At 51.5% G+C, this 20,891-nt stretch overlaps 1 protein-coding gene across 1 annotated transcript in view; it reads left to right on the top strand.

Moving 5' to 3' along the window:
• LOC135907355 (uncharacterized) overlaps positions 1-20,530 on the top strand; it is a 31,497-nt gene extending 10,967 nt beyond the window's left edge. The window contains exons 5-8 of the mRNA XM_065439041.1: positions 1,063-1,357; positions 12,105-12,465; positions 16,612-16,960; positions 17,994-20,530. Coding sequence (XP_065295113.1) covers positions 1,063-1,357; positions 12,105-12,465; positions 16,612-16,960; positions 17,994-19,896 — 2,908 coding nt within the window. The 3' untranslated portion in view covers positions 19,897-20,530. The remainder of the gene's footprint in view (positions 1-1,062; positions 1,358-12,104; positions 12,466-16,611; positions 16,961-17,993) is intronic.
• The last annotated feature ends 361 nt before the right edge of the window (positions 20,531-20,891 follow it).

Genomic DNA, 20,891 nt, shown 5'->3' with positions numbered 1-20,891 from the left:
AGCGCTTCTGGAAGTGGTTAAGGGATACCGAGATTTTTGATAGTCCAGCCCCATCTAAAGTCAGCTAAACAGACCTTGTCCGCACTGTGCTGCACTGTAAAGAAGACATATCGTTGTGTGCATGGTTACGGCACAATGTATAAACGGTGCCAGTGGTTTAGTTGTATGCGCATATTTACATCCCATTCTAAAATCTTGGTTTTAATTATGCAGTAAGAACGCATTCAGTATTTCATATGATAGACAAAATATATACGCCATTTTAGGCCAAAATACAACGTACACTTATTACATTCACCCTTGGAGTGAAAACAATTGCTGAATTGTCGCGATGGCGGTAAAGAAAAAGTTTGTGTCTTGTGCTCCCCCCCCCCCCCTAATGTTCTATCACTATCGAGTGGGTTACAACTCCTTTAGATTGCACTTAAGACTTCGTTCGCTTGAGCAGCCCACTACAGGTTTGTGCTATCTGTGCAGACTTAAAACAGCTCTACAGGCTTACACGCACTTGTTATCCAATGTGCGAGTTTCGAATGCCGTGCAGGCGCAACACAGGTGCGATCAAGCATGTTCCCTCCTCATTTGGCAAAATGTCGCAAATACTGAATGAGTTTTATTTAAAATTAGACAGGTGATACGGCTGCTGTATCACCTGTCTACTGGAAGAAATAGTCCTACCACTGGAAGACATAGTCCACCTAATATGCGCTTGCAGCTGATTCATGTTAGACTAAACTGCCCCAATGTCCGTCATACTGCCATGTTTTAACGTGCACTTGGCTATATGTTCCATCGTTGCGTGTACATCTTGTGTAACTAAGGTGCATTTAACCTTTCTCAGACTTCTCCCTATAAGATACGGCAGTTTGTTGAGTGTTGAATTGCGTTTCGTTTTGTGTGTGCATCATTTTTTCATCACATGTACGCGGAGTATAGGATGCTAGGCATGCTGCAAGGCAAACCACTTCCAAATTGATTAAAGAGCTCTATCTGTCTCTCCTCTAGATTCTATTGTTTCTCGGATCATGCCGAGGATTTTCTGTATTTCTCGCGTACTTGCAGGCAATGGCCGTGGTGGCATATGGGACGATGGCATGGGAGAGCTGCTTCAGAATCTTCGAAACGCGACACGCCTCGCCAACCCCGGGAACCAGACTCCGAGCCTCAGAGACCCGCGGAGGAGCACGCGGTTCCTCCCACGTCGTTTGACGAGGAGTTCAAGCGCCCCTACCCGGTGTCTAGTGGGCTGTCGCGACGCCGCACTGCGACGGCGGAGGCGGACGAGCGCGCTGAAAGCTCTACGAGTGCGACGGATTCCTCAGATGAGACAGAAAGTCACGACAGTCAATGGTCTTCGGTGAGCTCGCGACTGTTCTAAAGGAGACGTCAAAGGGAAATGCAGTCAAATATCGATTTAGCGAAAGACCGTGCATCAAAATTATCGATTTAAAGGGTACAAACATGACATCTTTACCCTGCTAGTAACAGCGCAAAATGTAGGCAAGAGACGAGACAAGAAGACACCACAAGCGCTGTTCCGAAAGAAACACGGCTTCTTATAACCATTGCCTACACGTGTCGCAGTCACGTGATCGCACATCATGTGAATGAAGAAGTCTCTTGTGTACGTTTTGCGCTGTTACTAGCAGGATGGAAAACCAACAAGCCCAAGCTGCTATTCTAATGACATCTTTAGCGTTCCCATTTTCTCTTTTTGCGTTAAATGAAAAATTTAGGCCTCTAAACCTTCGAAAAACATGCTTGCAGGATTCAGTTTCGTTTGCCTGCTCGTTGCTTCAGTTAAACACCTTTTAAGCCTGAAGCCTTTGCAGAAAGGAGCGGTATGTACATTAAAACAAAGAAGTACATGCGCGGCCGTATAGTTTACTAACTTTTTTTTTTGTTCACAGCTCATTTGAAGCTTTCGTTGTGCCAAATAGTGCCCATGGGCGCAGGCAGATGGTCGAAATCTAGACTTGTCTTTTGCATAAAGGAATTCTAGCACAATCTTTGTTCGACAAGACAGCACACCAACATTTCGGCTGTGATCAAAACGGGACGGCATGTAGGATGAACGTGTTGAAAGTTGTTCACTTAAGGTGGGCTTGAAATGATGTATCTTGTGAAAAGATACACGAAGTTCTTTTGCAGTGAGAGGAGAGTTCAGGTGGATTAAAATGTTTCACACACGTAACACTGGCATACTGGCAGTAAGTAAGCAACATGAAACGAGAAGCAAAATTTTTGAACTTTCAATGACTAGAATTAGATTACTTAGAGAAATGTCCCGGCTAGCCGAAGCATATTCTAGTTAAGAGCGTTCACGTATACTGCAGAGGGTTAGTTAGCACTCGGGAGATTGGATTGGAAAAACTTTTATTAACGTCCTGCAGGACGCACGTCAGCGCGCAGTGGGCGTCTCCCACGCAGGGACCGACAGGGAATACCTGGCGGCCGCTGCGCGAGCCTGCTGGACGGCCCATTGCTGGTCTTGTAGGAGCGGGCTTCTTAGGGTCTTCTCCCACTTGTCGGAGGTAGAGTCGGGCGGAGCGTTTCTACACTCCCAGAGCACGTGTGCGAGTGTCGCCGTGACCCCGCACGAGGGGCACGCATCGTCTGGGTAGACGTCCGGGTAGATTATGTGTAAGGTGGCCGGGTTTGGATAGGTATCCGTCTGTAATAAGCGTAGCGTTAGCGCCTGCGGCCTGTTTAGTTTGGGGTGCGGGGGCGGAAAGAGTCGTCGTCCCAAGGAAAAGTGTTTGGTTATTTCATTGTATGTTATTGGGGCATCCCTGTTCGCCTCCAACTCATCGAGACGTAGTTGCCCGGGGGTGACGGCGCGGTCGGTAAGCGCGCGCGCAGCGTCGTGGGCTGTCTCGTTGAGGTTGGGCGGGGCGCCCGGTATCCGACCCAGGTGGGCGGGAAACCAGATGACGGTGTGGTGTTTGAGGGTGCTTGGATCAGCGCCGCGGAGGATGCGTAATGCCTTGACGGAGACGACTCCTCTCTCGAACGCTTTGATGGCTGGTCTCGAGTCGCTAAATATTGTGGTTCGCTTATCGTCGAGCATTGCCAGGGCTATGGCCACTTGCTCCGCCACCTCGGGATCACGTGTGCGTACCGTGGCGGCGTTTAAAGTTCGTTGCGAAGACGAGACCGCTACCGCGGCGAAGGCTCGGTTGCATCGGTAGGCGGCGGCGTCCACGAAAGCGACGTCGTCCGCTTTCTTGTTTACTCGTTTGAGGAACGCGGTGGCCCGGGCTTGGCGCCTGCCTCGATTGTGTTCCGGATGGACGTTTCGCGGAATGGGCGCGATCGTGATCAGGTCGCGGAGCTCGCGGGGAACCGGCGTAAGCTCCGGTGGATCCTGGGTGTTCAGTGGGAAGTATACCCGAGCTCGCGCAAGATGTGACGGCCGGTCTTCGTCATCGTCAGTCGTATCATCTGCGCTCTCTCCTGAGCCTCAGCGATCTCTTCGAGGGTATTGTGCACCCCGAGCTCGAGGAGTCGATACGTCGGCGTCGTGATCGGGAGCCCAAGGGCCCGCTTCACTACCTTTCGGATTAGTGTATTGAGCTTCTCACGCTCCGATTGTTTCCACTTATGCATTGCTGCGACGTAGGTGAAGTGACATAGGACGAACGCATGTACGAGACGCAGCAGATTGTCTTCTTTGAGGCCGTGGTGACGGTTGGCCACCCTGCGTACAAGTCGTATTGCGTTCTCCGTCTTTGTCGTCAGCTTGTGGACCGTTTGGATGTTGGATCCGCCTGCCTCGATAATCATTCCCAGTACTCGGATGGAGTCAACCCTGGGGATTGGGCGACCGTCTCTGGTGCGGACAGTGATGTTGCGCTCGGTGGGTGGTTTCCATCCGTTAGGCCTTTTGCCTCGTCGTTTTGGGCTGTACAACAACTCCGATTTGGCGGAGGAGCACTTGAGGCCCGTGTGGTCGAGGTAGGATTCGGCAGTTTCGACTGCCTCCTGCAGAGCGGATTCGATAAAGCCATCCGACCCCGCGGAGCACCAAATGGTGATGTCGTCCGCGTATACCGTATGGTTGAGGCCTTGTATCTTCGACAGGCGTTCGGAGAGCCCAATCATCACCAGGTTGAACAGCGTCGGCGAGAGGACGGAGCCCTGGGGGGTGCCACGCTGTCCGAGCTCGACTTCTTCCGACGTGAGGTCTCCGACACGGAGCACGGCCTTGCGACGGGTTAGGAAGGAGCGGACGAACTCGTAGAACCGGCGCCCGAGCCCTAAGGCCGTGATCGCCTTTAGTATTGCCGAGTGCTGGATATTATCGAAAGCCTTCTCCAGGTCAAGGCCAAGTATGGCGCGGGTGCCCCAAGTAGCCCCGGCGTCTATGATTTGGTGTTTCAGGAGAAGCATCGTATCCTGAGTCGAGAGCCCGGGTCTGAAGCCGATCATGTGGTGTGTGTAACAGTCCTGGTCTTCGAGATACCGGCCGACTCTGTTGAGTACGACATGCTCGGCCACCTTACCCACGCACGACGTTAGCGAGATGGGGCGAAGGTTATCGACGCCAGGCGCCTTGCCCCGTTTCGGAATGAGGATCGTCTGGGCTAGTTTCCAGGCATCAGATAACTCGCCCCGCCCCCACACGTCATTGATGGCGTCCGTGAGGTACACGACCGAGGGGTCGTCTAAGTTCCGCAGGAGCTTGTTGGTTATGCCATCGGGGCCTGGGGCGGAACGGCCGTTTAGTTCATGGAGAGCCCGGCGTATCTCTTCGACGGAAAAATCGGCGTCTAGGAGACTGTTGTCGGTACCGGTGTAATCGGGATATAGGGTCGGCGGGCCTTTGGGTATCGGCAGGTACTTATGCACAAGCGTCTTGACGATGTCATCCGGCGAAGCGGTGCCTTTGGCCTGGTGAAGGACTTTGGTGAGCGAGTGGCGCTGGTTTGTGCGGGTGTTGGTGTCGTCGACCAGGTGTTTGAGGAGGTTCCACGTCTTCCCGTTGCGGACCTGTCCGTCGACGGAGTTACACACCTCGTCCCATTGCTGTTTGGATAGGGTGCTGCAGTGTTCCATTATGGTCTGGTTCAGTTGTGCAATGCGTTTGCGGAGCCTGCGGTTGAGACGCTGGCTCTTCCATCGTGTCATTAGAGACTGTTTGGCTTCGAGCAAGTGGGCGAGGCGGCTGTCCATCTTCTCGGTTGGCATATTCGTGCTAAATGTTTTCGTGGCCTTAACGACGTCGGCCTTGAGCTGAGCCGTCCACGTCGCGAGGTTCGGGGCAGTGTCTGGAGGGAGTCGTGAGGCGCGAGTCTTGCGAAAGAAGTCCCAGTCGACCCACGTGTACGACTTGGGCTTCCTGACGATGCTGGGTAAGTGCACGGCCAGTATGAGATGGTCGCTGCCAAGATCCTCCGCAAGATTGGACCAGCGGGCATCGGCTGTGTTCTTCACGAAGCAGAGATCTGGAGTGGTGTCTCTGTGCGTGGATGTGCCGATACGGGTAGGGAACGCCTTGTCTGTCACTAGGGTGAGATCGAGCTCGTTCGCATGCTGCCACAGCGCGGTGCCCTTGGGGGTGTCATATACGTAACCCCAGGTGCGATGCGCAGCGTTGAAGTCGCCAGCAATGACGAGCGGGTTTGAGCCAGCAAGACGTATGGCTCTCTGGAAGAGGCGTCGGAAACGGTGACTCGTTTGTCTGGGGCTGCTGTACACGTTGAGTATGTACACACTTTGTCGGGACGCGTCGCTTGGGAGAATCTCCGTCATGACGTTGTCAACCTCGGACGTGCCGAGGTCATGCGCGAGGCAGGTGAACTTTTTAGAGACCAACGTGGCAGTACCACTTCCTCCCGCGTGGCCTGGTAATCACTGGTAACCGGTAAACGTGGCGGTGTGTGTTAAAGTTTCTTGCAGAAGGATTACGTGGGGCTTGGCATCGTGGCTACGTAGGTATTGCTGCAGGGAGGCTTTCCGTGCAGTGAAACTCCTGCAGTTCCACTGCCAGATGCGGAACGCTTCATCTCGCCTGGCCATCTTGATGCTTGTGGGGATCGGCCCGGGCGCTTGACGGTTGGAAGGGGGCCGCGTGTGTGGGTGGATTGAGCGTGGGGTGTTGTGTCGAGACCGGTTTAGCAGCGTCAATGGCGGGGGCTACGACGTTTTCGAGATAGTGTTCGACTATCCCCAACCGATTACCGTGGGCCGTGAGGGTTGACTGTACGCGGGCCATATTCTCTCCGAGAAAGCGGAGGCTCTCTTTAATTGCCGACAGCGTACTTTTAATCTCCTCTAACTCGGGTTTCAGTTCAGGTATGGCGCGAGCTACGGCGCGTTTCTTGGGCGCGCTCTCGCCGTCCGCGCTATCAGCGCTAACAGGGTGTGGCGGTGGTGACGGGGCTACTGCCTTCGCAGCGTTTTCGGCGGCGGGCATAATGGCTGCGCGCGCGCTCCTGTCGTTCTGTAGTTCGGCAATCGCGGCCGTAAGTTTGAGGATTGTTTCTTTCATAGCGGCGTTTTCGCGTTTGAGTAACGCTATCTCGGATATGCTGGTGTCTGTAACGTGCTCTGGGAGTGAGCCCGACCCTACCTGTGATGTGATGTCGTTCCTTCTTCCCCGGACGACATCTGTCCAGGTGAGGGAACCTCGTTTCTTGTTGCTTGTTGGTGGTGCCGGTGAGCTTGGCAAACGTTGACAAGAGGGCTCGGAGCGGGATCCAGAACGGGACCCGGGCCCGGACTTGGAGCGAGAAATGGAGCGGTCCCGAGATGCGCCGCGCGGCGCACCGCGGGAGCGGGCCCGTGGTCGGCTCCGGGATGTCGATGCCCGCCTGGAGCGGCTCCGAGATCGGCCCCTGGATCTGGAGTGGGATCGGTCGTTGTCAGCGGCCCGGGCACTGCCAGGGAGTTGCGGGTAGGCGTCTTCGGTGGTAGCGATGGCGGACTTGGGCATTGTAGTGCAGTCGTCACCGTTCCTCGTCGAGCGTGCTCTCTCCCATCGCCGTCGACGGACCACGTATGGCATGTGGTAGCGTTCCTTGCAGGCTTTGTCGGCGGTGAGATGGGGGCCACCGCATAGCTTACATTTGGGTGCACAGTGGTGCTCCCGAGTGGGGTTTGGGCCACCACAGCCTCGGCAAATAACGTCCCCAGGGTTTGGGCACACGTCCGCACGGTGGCCGAGCCGACCACAGGCGTAACATATGTCGACCTGCCTGCGGTACAGCGTGCAGTGCATGAGGACCGAGCCATAGCGCACGAAATTGGGCACTCGATGGCCATCGAATGCCACGATTGCTGCGGTGGTAGTGCCTATGCGCTTGGCGGCCAATGCCAGTGGATTTCTGTCATTGACGATTTTCGAGTCAATGTCCGTCGGCCCATCTTCCACGGGGACCCCGCGGATGACTCCCTTACAAGTGGACTGTGGTGCCGCTTCGTAGGCGCTGATCTCGTGGGTGACGCCTTGGATGCAAATTTGCTTTACCCGCGCGTAGCGGTTAGCATTTTCTCTGAGCGGAGTGCTTGCCACTAAGATATTCTGTTTGTTGTTGGGGCAAAGCGTGTCCGAGTGTTGTTGTGCCGGGCTGAGGCCAGCCGAGGCGGCAATGGCGTTGGCAACCACCGCAGGGCCAACCTTTGCTATGTTAAGTCCCCCACGAGGCCTTATAATAATACGGATGTCATCTTTTGGCAATGGCGGCATTCTGCTCGCGCGGATTATGGTGTTTTTAACGTTTTCACGGCCGCGGGTCTCAGTTCCTCCACGTTTCAGCACGCCATATGGCGGAGTATGGTTAACGCTCTCACGTTTGGCTGCGGCGCGGCGAGACGTGGCAGTCTGCCAGCCTTGATCCGGGGTGATGTCCGCCAAGGCAATGTCATCCCCAGCCACTTGGTATTCCATGTCTCAGCACAATGATTGTAGCCCATGCAGCGGCGGCGACGTCGTGGAAGAGAGAGCAACGCGCCAGAAGCGTCGCCGCGCTCGACACGTCGGATCAGAAGCTCCCCTCGTTAGGGCTAGCGAGGCGGCGGCCGGGTGACGATGGCAAAACCGCTGTAGATGGTAGAGATAAACACTCACAGTGTCCAGGAAAGTGTCCACAGGGTCCGTGCAACTTCACAAAGCCGTGTTGCACAAATATTTCCTTGAAATCGTGAAAAATCGCCACGAAAACATTGGTAGAAACAAGAGCCGAATAGAATTCGTCCGCGCACACCGGCGTCTTCTTCTTCCTCAGCACTCGGGAGAATAATAAAGTTACGGCACAGGAATGGATGTGCCACAGTTGACATTGTTAATTCTGCAGTTAACATGTGCGTTCCGTAGCAGGACACTTGTGTACTTGTGCGAGTCAGGAGTCTGGTCTGGTAGCATAGAGGAAATAAGCAAGCGTGCTACTATTGACTCGTAGTCGGGGAGATGCACACATATATCTACATTCGTTAATATTAAGACTCATGCGTCAGTTATTAAACGAAAAATAAATTCTGTCGAGATCCCTTCGTAGTTTACGCGAGTAATTGCAGCTAGCGTTTGTCGTAGATGACACAATCGTCCGCAAGTATTTCAATGCAGTAAAAGAGAACACTGTCTGGCAAGAGACGACATCCAGGCATCATGACGAAAGTGGTCCCGTGGGAGCAAGGCAATACTTGTTACCTTTACATATCGTCACATTCATCTTCTGCACCCAAGTTGTAATCTACGAGGTTCTGATCAGCTGTATTAAGTGAACAGTAGCCAAACTTAGTGCATTAGCGAGAAGTCAGTAGTGCGTAAGTGCAGTAGCGAGAAGTCGAAGAAAATTAGGACTCCGCCTGGCTGCATGTTCACTTCTTACCTGACGCGGTTCGATGGCGCCACTGGCGTGTGTCATTACATTGCCTCAATGTCAATCGCACTAACATCCCCGGGCACCATAAGATGGGTTTTGCAGGAATATTTTCCTTCGTACATCAATTGCCTGAATGCCATTACATTTTGTTCAGTATTTGCTTTCTCCAGGAACAACCTGTCTCTACGTAATGAATCAGAACCGTTAGAAGGAATATTTTGCCAACTTAAACTGATTTAGTGGGGCTTCTTAGTGCTCCGTTATAGAAGCCACTCAAGAAGGCGTCTTACAGTAAAAAAATCGCAGCGGCTTAGCTCAGCTAACCGCAGATATGCAGAGCGAAAGCTTGGTTTAGCCTGCTCAAGCCTTAGATTCACTTGGTTAACTTTTGATTTAGCTGTGATTATTATACTCAGGCATACAATCATCGTTAAGCCAGGTATGACGGCTGTGCCTAGGTCGGTGGTTAGACATGAATGCGATTGTGCTTGTTTAGACACGCACCATTCGATGGTGCGACGTCTCTTGTGTCACAGGGAAAGCGCAAGCGCTAGACGTGCAAAGAGACGCCGCGAACAGCGCCGAAGAACAAACGGACAGGGCGCAAACGCGGTTGCTACGTTGATCTCGACGGTGTGACGCCTGTTGCATTCCGGACCTTCTCCAGTGAAGCAACTCGCCGGGCGATATCCGCGGGGTGGTCAGACGCCGCTTGGCGACGACGGCACAAAGCCTCCCGCGCAACGCTCGCGGCGAGTCACGTAGTCAGGCGGCGGCTAGCCCACGCGGCGACGCTGGAGCTGGGTGTGGGGAGTCACGTGATGCGTTGCCAAGGCGACGGCGCAGCTGCGGTCAAGTGAAGGTCAAATTCGCGGCGACGGCGAAACTCGGCTCGGCTCGGCTAGGTTAGTAAAGCTTTTGCTTTAGAAAATGAATGGGGGGGGGGGACGACAGTACGCATAGAATTGCGTAGACGTTAAGCGTAGTTGTAAACGTCAGTAGGTAAGGTGGGCGAGTCACCGAAGAATTCGCGAGGGACTCGTAGTGGTGCCAGACCTAAGCTCAGTGGCGCTGGTGGAAGAGTCACTGCGAAGAGTGGTGCGGATGCCAGGCATACCTAAAGGAAGGCGCTCGATCCGTGATGAAGGAAGAGTCGAAGCCATGAGTGAAGTCTTCAGTTGGCGGCGAAAACGTTCGATGATACCATTATATATCGAGTGGTAAGAAATTGTCTTGATGTGATTGATTCCGAGTAGCCAAGGTATATTGGCGAACAAGGCTGAGCCGAATTGAAAACCACGGTTAGTCGTAACGGTGGAAGGGACACTTTAGCGGCTAATCCAGAGTATGATGAGTGCTGGAACAATCGACTCCGCCATTGTGTCCAGGAGACGCATCGCTTCAGGCCATCCGGTGGGTCACCACCATCCCGCCCGGGTGACCAAAGTGTGCGAGGAGGAAAACCAGACAGACCCTGGTGCCTGGCGTCCACAAATTATATTTTAGCCGATCCCGTTCAATGAGACCGAAGCCTGATTCCGCCGATTCCTCTGCTTGCGCACCGTCAGTGTGCTGGGCGCGTCTACGTCGTCTTTCGTGACCGCACCATTGTGTCAAGTAGTAGTGCGCTACATCGTCAATCAAAGCAAACACCATAAAGAGGTTTTGCGCAGATTGATTCCCACAGTGCGTGGGAACCGCAAATATATTATAAATAATATAATTATAGATCGGGTTACGAAGGTTAACGGGCGGAGGCACCCTGGGGCGACGAGATTGGATGAAACGGCACATTTAGACGCCCCGGTGCGATTCGACGAATTCACCATTAGTTTCCCCTTCACCTTTTTTTAAAGCGAAAGCTTTACGGGCCGCAAACTTGCGATTTCGCCGTGTCAGTGCTCCGAGGAGGCGCATGACGTCACAACGCGCGCTTCGCCGCGGATATTTTTTTCTCTCACTCGCTACCTATTCACTACTGCGCATGCGCCACTAGTAGCACCGAGCCACAGGTGTTCCGCTACTGCGCAGCGCCGCGCCTTTCCGGTGCCACCATTTGGTATGACGTCACACGTGTTCCTTGTCGTTGCCCTCGCCTCCGCTTGCTTCACCAGCTGCGTCGCATGCCTCGTAACGTGTCCGAGGATTGAAAAGGAGATCTCGCGTGCGCCACAACCTCAGTTGAGGCGGCAGTATGGACGGCGACAATTCTGATAAGCAGGAGGAGGCCTGGAATCGACACTGGAACGAGATGTCGAGGAAACGAATCGCCCAGGAAACAGACGAACAGTGCGTCAAACGATTGGCTAAACGCCGAAAGATAGCTAGACAACCAGACTAACCTGAGCTTGCAATCAAGATTAACCAAGGCTAACCATGCTATGCCTTCGGTTTCGCTACGTATATCCTGGCATAGCCGAGCTAAGCCACTGCCAATTTTTTTTTACAGCGGAGCTGCACATGTCTACATTCTCGTACATTTTTTAAATCTCCGTCCCTCAAGGCTTCCACGTCCTTATGAGGACGTGAAGCGAAACAGTAAGGCATGTGCTGACACCTGGCGCAGCAATAGAAAAGCTAAGAAGCGACCCAATGCAGTTTCATACAATAATTACAAGAGGGAACTCTGCCGCTAGTGTCTACGGCAGCTGCTATCGGGGCGGATCAGGCAGCCATAGCGGCCAGCATGGGAACTGTGGGAAGTGCTTGGATTTGCCTAAGCTTTGTCCTTCTGCCTTTAAACGTCTGTCTCTTCGACTGCGTAAATTGGTCATTTTCAGCCAAGTACTGTGTAATGAAGAATTAAATAACCATTGTTAGGGTCACCCGCCAGCACGATTTGAAGGATGCGCCTATAGCACAGAGGCGCTACATTGAAACCACTGCACCCTGGACGCATGCATCGACAAGGGGCAAAGAACGCCCTGGTGAATTTCTTGCGGGCAAGCAGCGTATTGATGCGCTTGGCGCGGTTCAAGTTGGACATCTCGAGAGGTTGAGTTGCTATATGTAGCGAGTGTACGTGTTCGCAGAGTATCCTACAGACGCGGAAGAGAAAAGCCCCAAAATAAGCAAAATTTACATCCAGTGTAAATTCGTGGGCTTTCTCTTTTTTTTTAACAGCTCCGCTGGTAGCCTGCCTTCACAAAGTGAAACGGCTGCGCATTCTTGTGCAGTTTTTCGGTTAGCCCGCGTTAGAACATCGCGGATGAGACACACGGGACTGCAACTGATACTGTTCCCGCAGTTATGACAGTATAAATCTTCTTCAAAATGCAGGAAGAAGAGGCTTTCTGTTCGCCTTACCTGGCCTCCTTGTCCAAGTTTCTGCACCTACACCAGCCGGCTATTTTTCCACATGTCGAGAGCTTCGCACGCTCTGTGCTCGACGTGCGTCGCACCATCTCCGACGAGCCGGAGGAAGTGCTGGACGCCTTGTGCACTCAAAGCAAGCAAGCATATTGCTGGCTCCTGGCTTACCAGGTTAGCCTGAATCGATCGATTGCCCCTTACGGCGTTGAAGTTGTCCAGGTGCAGCCGGGATCCTACACCCTGCGCCACCTCGGCGGCACATTTCCCAAGCAGGCCACTGCAGAGTCGATCCGCCAGAAAGCGCGAGGAATGTTCATAGATAATGAACGTAAGTATTGTGTCGCGGATTTCTAACTAAGTCCTTAAAACATTACATCTAATAGGCAAGCTTCATACATTCAACGTATATGTTTGAATCTGTGGGGAGCGAAGATTTAACGGCATTTGATGGTGTTTATTTTTACTGTACGCAACGTGCAACCTTATGAAATGATTTCTGACACACAGCGAAAGTGGCGAATTGAATTTTATGCTACAATGCCAGGCACAGCGCAAACATTTTCATACCTGAGCGGTTTAGTGCCTAAATTGGGATCACCCACACTGAGGCGTGTAGGCATGGATGCCATCGCCACTAAGCCCCGTATTCTAGAATGCTCCTCCACCCATGATTCCACCTTGACTCAATAATGATGACGGTGATTTATTGGCATTTTCGTTTAAACCGTTTTCGCTAAAGCAGGCTACGTGATCGCGTAGGCTGCTTGAGCTAACCCGGTGGTTTGTGCATGCTTATCCGTGTAGTGTTCTGCTTACTGCTATGATGTACTGAAATGGGGCAGTGTGTCGTGCATATAGCAAAACAACAGGAGAACTGGGGACGCTTTTGCGATGACGCCACCGGACAGGCGTTGCGATCGACTGGTGGGCTAGCACTCGAAATATATGTTGTGCAGAACTTCCTGCATTTATAAACTAAAACGCTGTCAAAACCCCTATGAAATGAGTTGCAGAAGGCAAACAAGCGATCATCTGCTGGTTCATTTGGGTAAGAACGCAGGTGTTCTGTTATCAAAGTTAAGAAAGTCCACGACAACCATAACTGCTGATCCCGGAGGCCCCTTTGTTGCCTCATTGTGGCTCCACCTTCCAGCACTAACTTCAGGCTGCAGCGAATCATGACGCTGCAGTATATCGGAGTGCTTTGGCACCCAGGCCATCACTGCAAAAAAAGCCACGTTTTGGCCCCGGGGAGACACACTGCGCTATTCCAATACAACATGCTACTCCTAGCTAATCTTTTTTTCTTTATTGAGAGCTCTAAATTTACCTATGCCTACAAGAGATCTGGACCTATCGATCTCCTTCCTTTCTTTTCTGCCAATACTTTAAACATTGCTTCTCTTCGCTTTAAATCCCTGTGCGTCTTGAAGGTGAATGTTACCTAAGGGTCTCCTTGGGCAAGTACCTTCGCAATAAATTAGGATACACTGAGTTGTCTCCCGATTTGAATGCGATTCGCATTTTTGGGGTATTTCAGACTCTTTGCGGGGCTAACTGCTTTTACATCGACCTATCTATCAACCTCTCTCTAACCGTCTTCCCAGAAGCCTGGGTCTCTGGGCAGTTTGTGGCAAAATGTGTAGCGTGTCGGGCCACTGTGCTGAGGGAACAGGGTAGAACCAACCGTCAGGCCCACTGGGGTTACTGCGTGCGTGGCACTGTGTACCGAACAGCTCTTCAACGAACCTCTTTGATGCCAACGTGGGTCGCAGGGTACGCGGTATGACCGCCCTTGAATGCGTCTCTAGCTCCGTCTTGGAGCACTGTGTAGGTGCCACTCTGTGTGTGCTGCTCTTTCTTGAACCTCTTTGATGCCAGCTTGGTTCACAACGAATGTGCCAGGTGTGTGCCGCTCCTCATTGAACGCCTGAATGACGACATAAAAACGTCATAAGCCTCAAGCATGAAGGGTAGACCAATCCACGTACAGTCGCATGCAATGTGACTTGCAACACCCTTGTTCGTGGTCCAAGGGGCTCCAGGGCTGCGCGGCGGCTCTGACATGCGAAATAACGGTTTGGTAAATGCTACTAATCGAAGCTGTGTTTAGGTCTGGAACTTACCCTGTGTATGCGCACCCATACAGCCCCATCCACCACGGGCACTGGTGTTGCAGGTCATATTGCGCGTGGCTGTACATCCTACAACTACCGTGGTAGGTTAACAATCGCAGCACCACCCGCCGTGTTAGCGCAGTGGCTTTTGCATTGCGCGGCTAAGCCCGAGGGTGCGGAATCAAATTGCGGCCAGTAGGCGAGACTCCCATGTACCGTGTATTGAGGGCCCGTTGGAGAATCTATTTGGTCAAAATTATTTGGGAGCCCCCGTACAACGTCGTGCCTAATAATATTAACGTGATTTTGTCCCGTAAAACTGTACAATATAATTTTTTGATCGCAGCGTTAATGTTCCCTTTCATAAGTTTTGTAGAAACCTTTACGCAGGTGGCGAAGCCAAGCGCATGACTATAGAGATAATAGCGTGTGGTGCGTTGTCGAAAGATACATATATTCCTACATAAATTACGAGAGAGAAGTTTGACACTGGCGTTTGCGGGAGCGGTAAGTATAGCGGTCAATCGAGCATTGCAATTATGGTTATTGGAATCGTGTACTGGCGGCTCACGGCTACCTTTGAAAGGCGTACAATCATTACATTATACCGGTACTAACATATGATGGAGGAATGGGTCGGTATAACGAAGAAGCTCGGGAAGAAAACTGACGGATCGCACGCCAGGTGGGAATCGATGTTATGCGAAGCAGTGTGCTGGGAGCCTACCAAGACGTAGGCGGCTGTTTCATGACCTACATAACACGCCTGTCTTGACATTCATGTCATGACCTGTCATCTATGTTCATCATACACTCTTGTCATACTGTGCCAGCTCAAGAGACAGGAAGATGTATGGCGAGTGTTGCAGTGTTTCCCGCTTGAACTTTGCCAGTTTTATGTTAACGACATCAGCGACGTGGGGACAAGCATTAGTGGAGCAAGATGACCCCATTCCTCAATTTCCGCGTCATTTCTTTTTGATTGCAACACACAGCCGACACGACGTTTTACAATATCCGAAACGATTGAGTCTCTCTAGGTTTAGCGAATTCGATCAGTTATGGTCCCTGACGACCGAAAAAAAGTCAACAACTTTTCGGCAGAAATGACGGCCTTCAGTTTTCTTGGGGGTTATGAATTGAAATGTTTCCTCTGTAAGCTTTGCCGTCGTCTTTTAGGCTCGTGGTAGTGGCACCACGATTCGTTCCCGTTCACAATTGCGCCATAGTAAAGTGGCGGATCGCACATGAGAAGGGTAATTGGAGATCACTGGGAGGAGCCTTCGTCTTAGCAGTGGAGGTAAACAGTGGCAGTTTCGCCCGAAAAGCGAAGCATGGATTGCGATAGCAAATTAGTAGACAGCTATACGAAGTAAGGACAGTAGTTTTATTGCATGGCCGTATACACTTGTAACGGTTAGCTTACTATTTAACTTAAGAAGCATCTCGTCACGCGTGCACAAGCAAACATGAACACATCTCATCCGATGACCACGTACACTCTGTGACAAGACGCTGAAGTGAGGAAGCGCCGCAGCATCTGCGAGCGAAGTGACATTCGTGCCGTCTATCGCTTCAACCCAAAGTGAGCGCCAAAAACACACAACACGCACAAAGCTACGAGCCGCCGACACATTTAGACTCCGCCCACAACGCGGATGGCTCTCAAGATGCGGTCACGCGACCGCGCACAACTGCCACATGCGCAGTCGCAGCCGGAGTAGAACGCCTCCTCCTCTCTCTCGTTGAAAGCGAGAGGAAGCACCTTCGTGCTTCCTCTCGCTTCAGCGCGAACCAAGCGGCGAGAACAAAGCGCACACGAAGCTATCAGCAGTCCGCGCACTTAGTCCCCATCGCAGGTGGCTTTCAAGACGGGTTCTACTAGACGCGTGGCTAGACGCGTGACGCGTGGCCTAGACGGTACTAGACGGTAGATGGTACTAGACGCGTGGCCGCACTAGACGCAGCCACCACCGGTGTAGAACCTGCGCCGCCCCTCCCCCCCCACCCTCGGTGCCTTACGCACGACGGTGTCGATCCACCATCGTCAGCTCACCCTCCCACGCTTTCACTCGCACATAGAGACTACGGCGCACGGCTACGATGTTATCGTCTTTGAACTTTATGCGGAACATCACGGCGACGCCGACGCCGACGGCGCAGGCAGAAATGCGCTTGGAGTGCCCATATAATTGCTATCATAATGATAGGCTGAGGATGACGACATAGGTTAAAAAGGCAGTAAGAGAGGACCTTCTCTACCGAAAGTGTTCCTTCCGCTCATACGTCCGTACCGTGGCGCCGCTCTTAGCGCACATGGAAAGCGTTTGCACAACCCGCTATGCGCTTCCTTGCAGAGTTTACCCTGGAGCGAGAATGTCTGGTCACGTGGATGTTGCGAGTGCATTGCTGCATTCGGCGGCTGCACCTTGACCTGACTGCGGTGGCAGAGTCGCCCGGTGAGTTCTGCCGACGGTTTCGACTGCGCGAATGCTACAGAGCCATCGAACTTGGTGTCAGCGGAAGAGCGTCACCCAGAGGCCGCTTCTTTTTCCCCTTCCTTGGTCGCGTGACCTACCTCACCGAGCTGTCGCTCTTCGGGCTGCAACTGCTCCACCCGGATGACAACTTCCGCCTCGCCGCTCTCGTCGCATCTAATGTGTTGCTCAGGAAGCTCTCCTTGAGGCGGTGCCACATAGCCGACAGGTAACACAATTTATTCCCTGGGGTAGTGCATGTTAATACGTGCAGGACCTATGCGCTCAGGTGTTGTCGCTCTGATGAAGTTACCACTGAGAAGCGACGACTGCTAGCACCAGAAACACGTATTCGTTGCAAGCAACAAGAAATGAAGGAGAAAAGCGTAAACAATGAGATTTAGTAAAAATTCAATGAATTCATATGGTTAGGAACGACAGAACATCCGAATAAATCAAGTGTCGCAATCATGTAATTTTGTCACGGCATATGTTTTCTGCCGCAGACACAACGGCCTTTGTCGTAACGAGAGTTAAGGCTGGCTCAAGGCACAAATCGCGTTCGCTACGTTAGTATCTAATTCCTGGGAGAGCAGCGCTTCAAACCCCGTAATAAAATTTGTGGTCGCGATGAACGTAAAAACGACTGTAACAGCTTTACAGGCCGAGATTAGGGGCCCTTTGGGAGGGAATGATTTCTGCTCTCCTTTTGGAAAATCTTACATGTAGTCCAGCTTTGTTGACGAAGCAAAACGAAGTAAATTTTTCCGATCTTCCCTTGCATGAAGGATGCAAAAAAGTGCTGCCATCTTCTTGCGTGTATACGGCAACACTCAATATTATCGTGGTAACAGTGTATATATTAAAACATCTCAACGGCATCTAAAAAGTTCGAAATATAGCCATTACTCATTTACGTCTTCCCGCAGAAGCCGATGCTAAGCTTAAGTGTATAACGTAATAAGGAAGATATACAAACCTCAGATAAGTGCACTGGCTTATAACTGCCTTACAACTTACAACTTTACGTTGTTAGGCACAGGTACCTACACACCATCAATATTTTTGTCTCCTGCCAGTGCATCGCTATTTATTTCGGCACTGATACTCAAGTATACCCAACATTAGCCAGCTTGACGTAAAATATATGGAAGTAGACGCAGTAGTCATGGCTCATGCAAGAATAATTTATATTTAGGTTGGCTCGCCAGGTGAATGAAAGTGGACCAACGTCTCAACGTTTGCATTCTTTTCACTTTCAGCAACTTGGCCGGACTGATCGATGCGGCTATGGGTCTACCTTTCCTAGAATATTTCTCGCTTTCTCTGCGCAACGCTGGATTATGGTTCAAACGAAGCCAACAGCTGGCGCTGCTGCTGGCAAGCGCTGGCTGTAAGCGACTAAGACGAGTTCAACTCCGAGTTGCCTGCGACCTGAAGCCAATCTTGGAGCACCTAAGTGAAAACAAAAACGTCGTTGAAGTTAAGATTAGTCAAGAGCTTGCCACTCCTTCCGAGCTCGTGAAACTCTGCGACCTAGCCGAAGTCAACACTTCTCTGAGGCGCCTTGTTCTTTCTGTGGACCTGGAGTCAGCCCTTCCCAGCCGCTACTACCAATTTATACTGGCCAAGTTCATAGAAAACGCGAAAATGGGGTTTTTAATGCTGGAAAATTCTTTCTTCACGACACGAGGTGCTAAAGCAATTGCAGGAGGTCTGAAGAAAAATGGCATTCAGGAACGAGCGCGCCCCCCTTTCGAAGAACTTCCTGCTATGAAAGACAAGTCTGAATCACGGTTCCTAAAGGCGCTCTACCTCAGAAGTTACAACTTTACTTGCGAGCACCTGAGTATTCTTGTGGAAGCACTAAATGCCAACGACACCCTCGAAGTGCTTGATGTGGGACAAGTTCGGGCTTCGCCATCCGTCAGTCACACAGACGTGACGCAGAAAATCATCGATGACGCCATCTGGCAGCATCAGCGGAAAACTATTTTCCAGAAAAACTGCTCTGCGCCTATTGTACGTGTCAACAAAGTGCACTATGCGGAAGAGATCCCGCTTCTGACCTCCGCCATTCGCAAGGACGTAACATTCCGCAAGTTGAATCTCGCATTTTGCGATGTTCCCAGAGATTCCTTAGAAGCTCGCTCCCTCCAGTTCAGCTACTTTATCGCCGTGCTACCCTTTTTTCGAGCATCGGACGCGCTCCAGTCATTGGAGATAGACGTGCGTTTGCCCGGGATCCGTACCCACAGCTTTCTGGGACTGTCTCTGCTCGCTGCCACCAGCAAAACCCTGACTGAACTGAGCATCAGTTTGGCGGACACGTGCTGCGAATTCACCTCCGTCCTACTATTCCAAGGTCTCGCCTCGAGCGTTTCGATTCGCTCTCTCACGATGGGCGGCTGGGGACTGAACCATCCGGCGTTAGTCTGGTTCTGGTATTTCAGCCGCATGAACCAGACCCTCCAGAAGCTCCACATTCACGTTACCAGTGCGCAAGGCGAAGAAAGCGAAAGCCTTGTGAAATGCCTGCCCAGTATTATCAAGGAATGTCGCTGGATCGTAGACTTCAGACTAACGCAGGGAATGCTGAAAGAGCCAATCGTCATTCCCGAAGTGCTCGCTCTTGTCAGGAAGAACCAGAAACTGGAACCTGTAGCAGTTGTACAGACCATAACGGCTGCCACGGCACCCCGCCTGGTCATGCGGGCTTTTGACGAGAAGCTAACGGTAGACCTAGGTGTTAGACTCCGTCGTTCGTTGGACATGTCAGGATTTAAGGAGGCCCTCCTGGAACGGACAAACTGGTACACGGAGAAGATTGACAAAGTGATAAAGTTCACCAAGGGCTTGATTTCTCACACTTTGGGCCACCGTGCTAAAGTTCAACGCCGAGGCAGCGCATTGGGGCCCAATGTGGAGGGAAAGGACCGGTGCACGCTTGGGGAACTGGACGAAGTCACTCAGGAACGGATTTTTAAAAGCCTCAAAATTCCCGACGCTTCTGCATGGCATTGCTCAGATATCAATGCCGCTGAATACGAAATGCGTCTCTCCGAGGTGAGCCATGCCGTCAGGACCATTTACGACGAAGAGCACCAATATTATGCCTCCGCCTGCAACGAACTGCAAGAATTCATTAGAGGTTTTAGCATATAATGTCGCTTTGAAAGCCCCGTCGGCTTCCTTATTGGGTCCATCAGCGACGACTGATAATAATGTGTCTTTTGTATCGTATTTCTGAGGATTTATCACTCGCAACGTGTCGGAGTGTAACTTCACTCTGTCGAATTTTTATCGGCCGCATCCTCCTAAATTTACATAAGCATAAGCCTATGGACAATAACGCTATTTATGAAAATGTCATATGAATTCATGACGCTGCAGTAAGGCATCAAAGAACATCCTATCTCCGCCCATTTACTATTTTAAGAACGAAACTCTGTTTCCACGCCCGACGGCTTTTTATAGTGTAGCAGCGCTGTGTTGTATGCTAAGCTGCGAAGATTTTAACTGTTTTTATGAAATGGTCAAGTCAGTGTTTACCACTGTAAAGCACTTTAAAGAATTAGATTGCTTTTGTAGTGCATTTATGAGATCGTGTATGCGTGTAACTGTGTTTATAAATCACATTGACCATCGACTTGACGCACACCTTGTTGTGAGAAGTGAATTGAGAATGTGTATTGGCGCTTTTGGTACGCCAACTTCTTGGCATTCAATCCGTCTATGCCATTCGCTGTTCGGCCTGAGTAGAAATAAAAACCAAGGAAGACTCCTTGTTTGTCATCTACATTGACACGTGTACATGTTTATCTTTATCGGGTGACCACGTTTCACTGCCTAACAGATGTTATCGCACAGCGCAGGACGCGCCTGTATGTATAGGAAGTTTCTGGAATGTTATCGATGGTTATATCCGCTGTCTGTCACCGAACCTCGTGTAATCTGATTGCATGTATGCGCGACGCGAATGGTGTAGAACTTTGCGGAAGACACGCGGGACCCAGCGATTTCTCTGGAACATTCGACCACTGATGTATAAATGCCAACGCGCTTAACCTGCTGATCAGATTTTCGACGATCGCCGACTGTGTTCGCCGCTATCGTTGTGCTTTAAGTGTAGTCTAGTTTTGAGGGCACAGGTTCGCCCA

This window comes from Dermacentor albipictus, chromosome 10 (genome assembly GCF_038994185.2).
Source record: "Dermacentor albipictus isolate Rhodes 1998 colony chromosome 10, USDA_Dalb.pri_finalv2, whole genome shotgun sequence".
NCBI lineage: Eukaryota > Metazoa > Arthropoda > Arachnida > Ixodida > Ixodidae > Dermacentor > Dermacentor albipictus.
The sequence above is the reverse complement of the archived record's forward strand: the minus strand, read 5'-3'. Positions and strand labels throughout refer to the sequence as shown.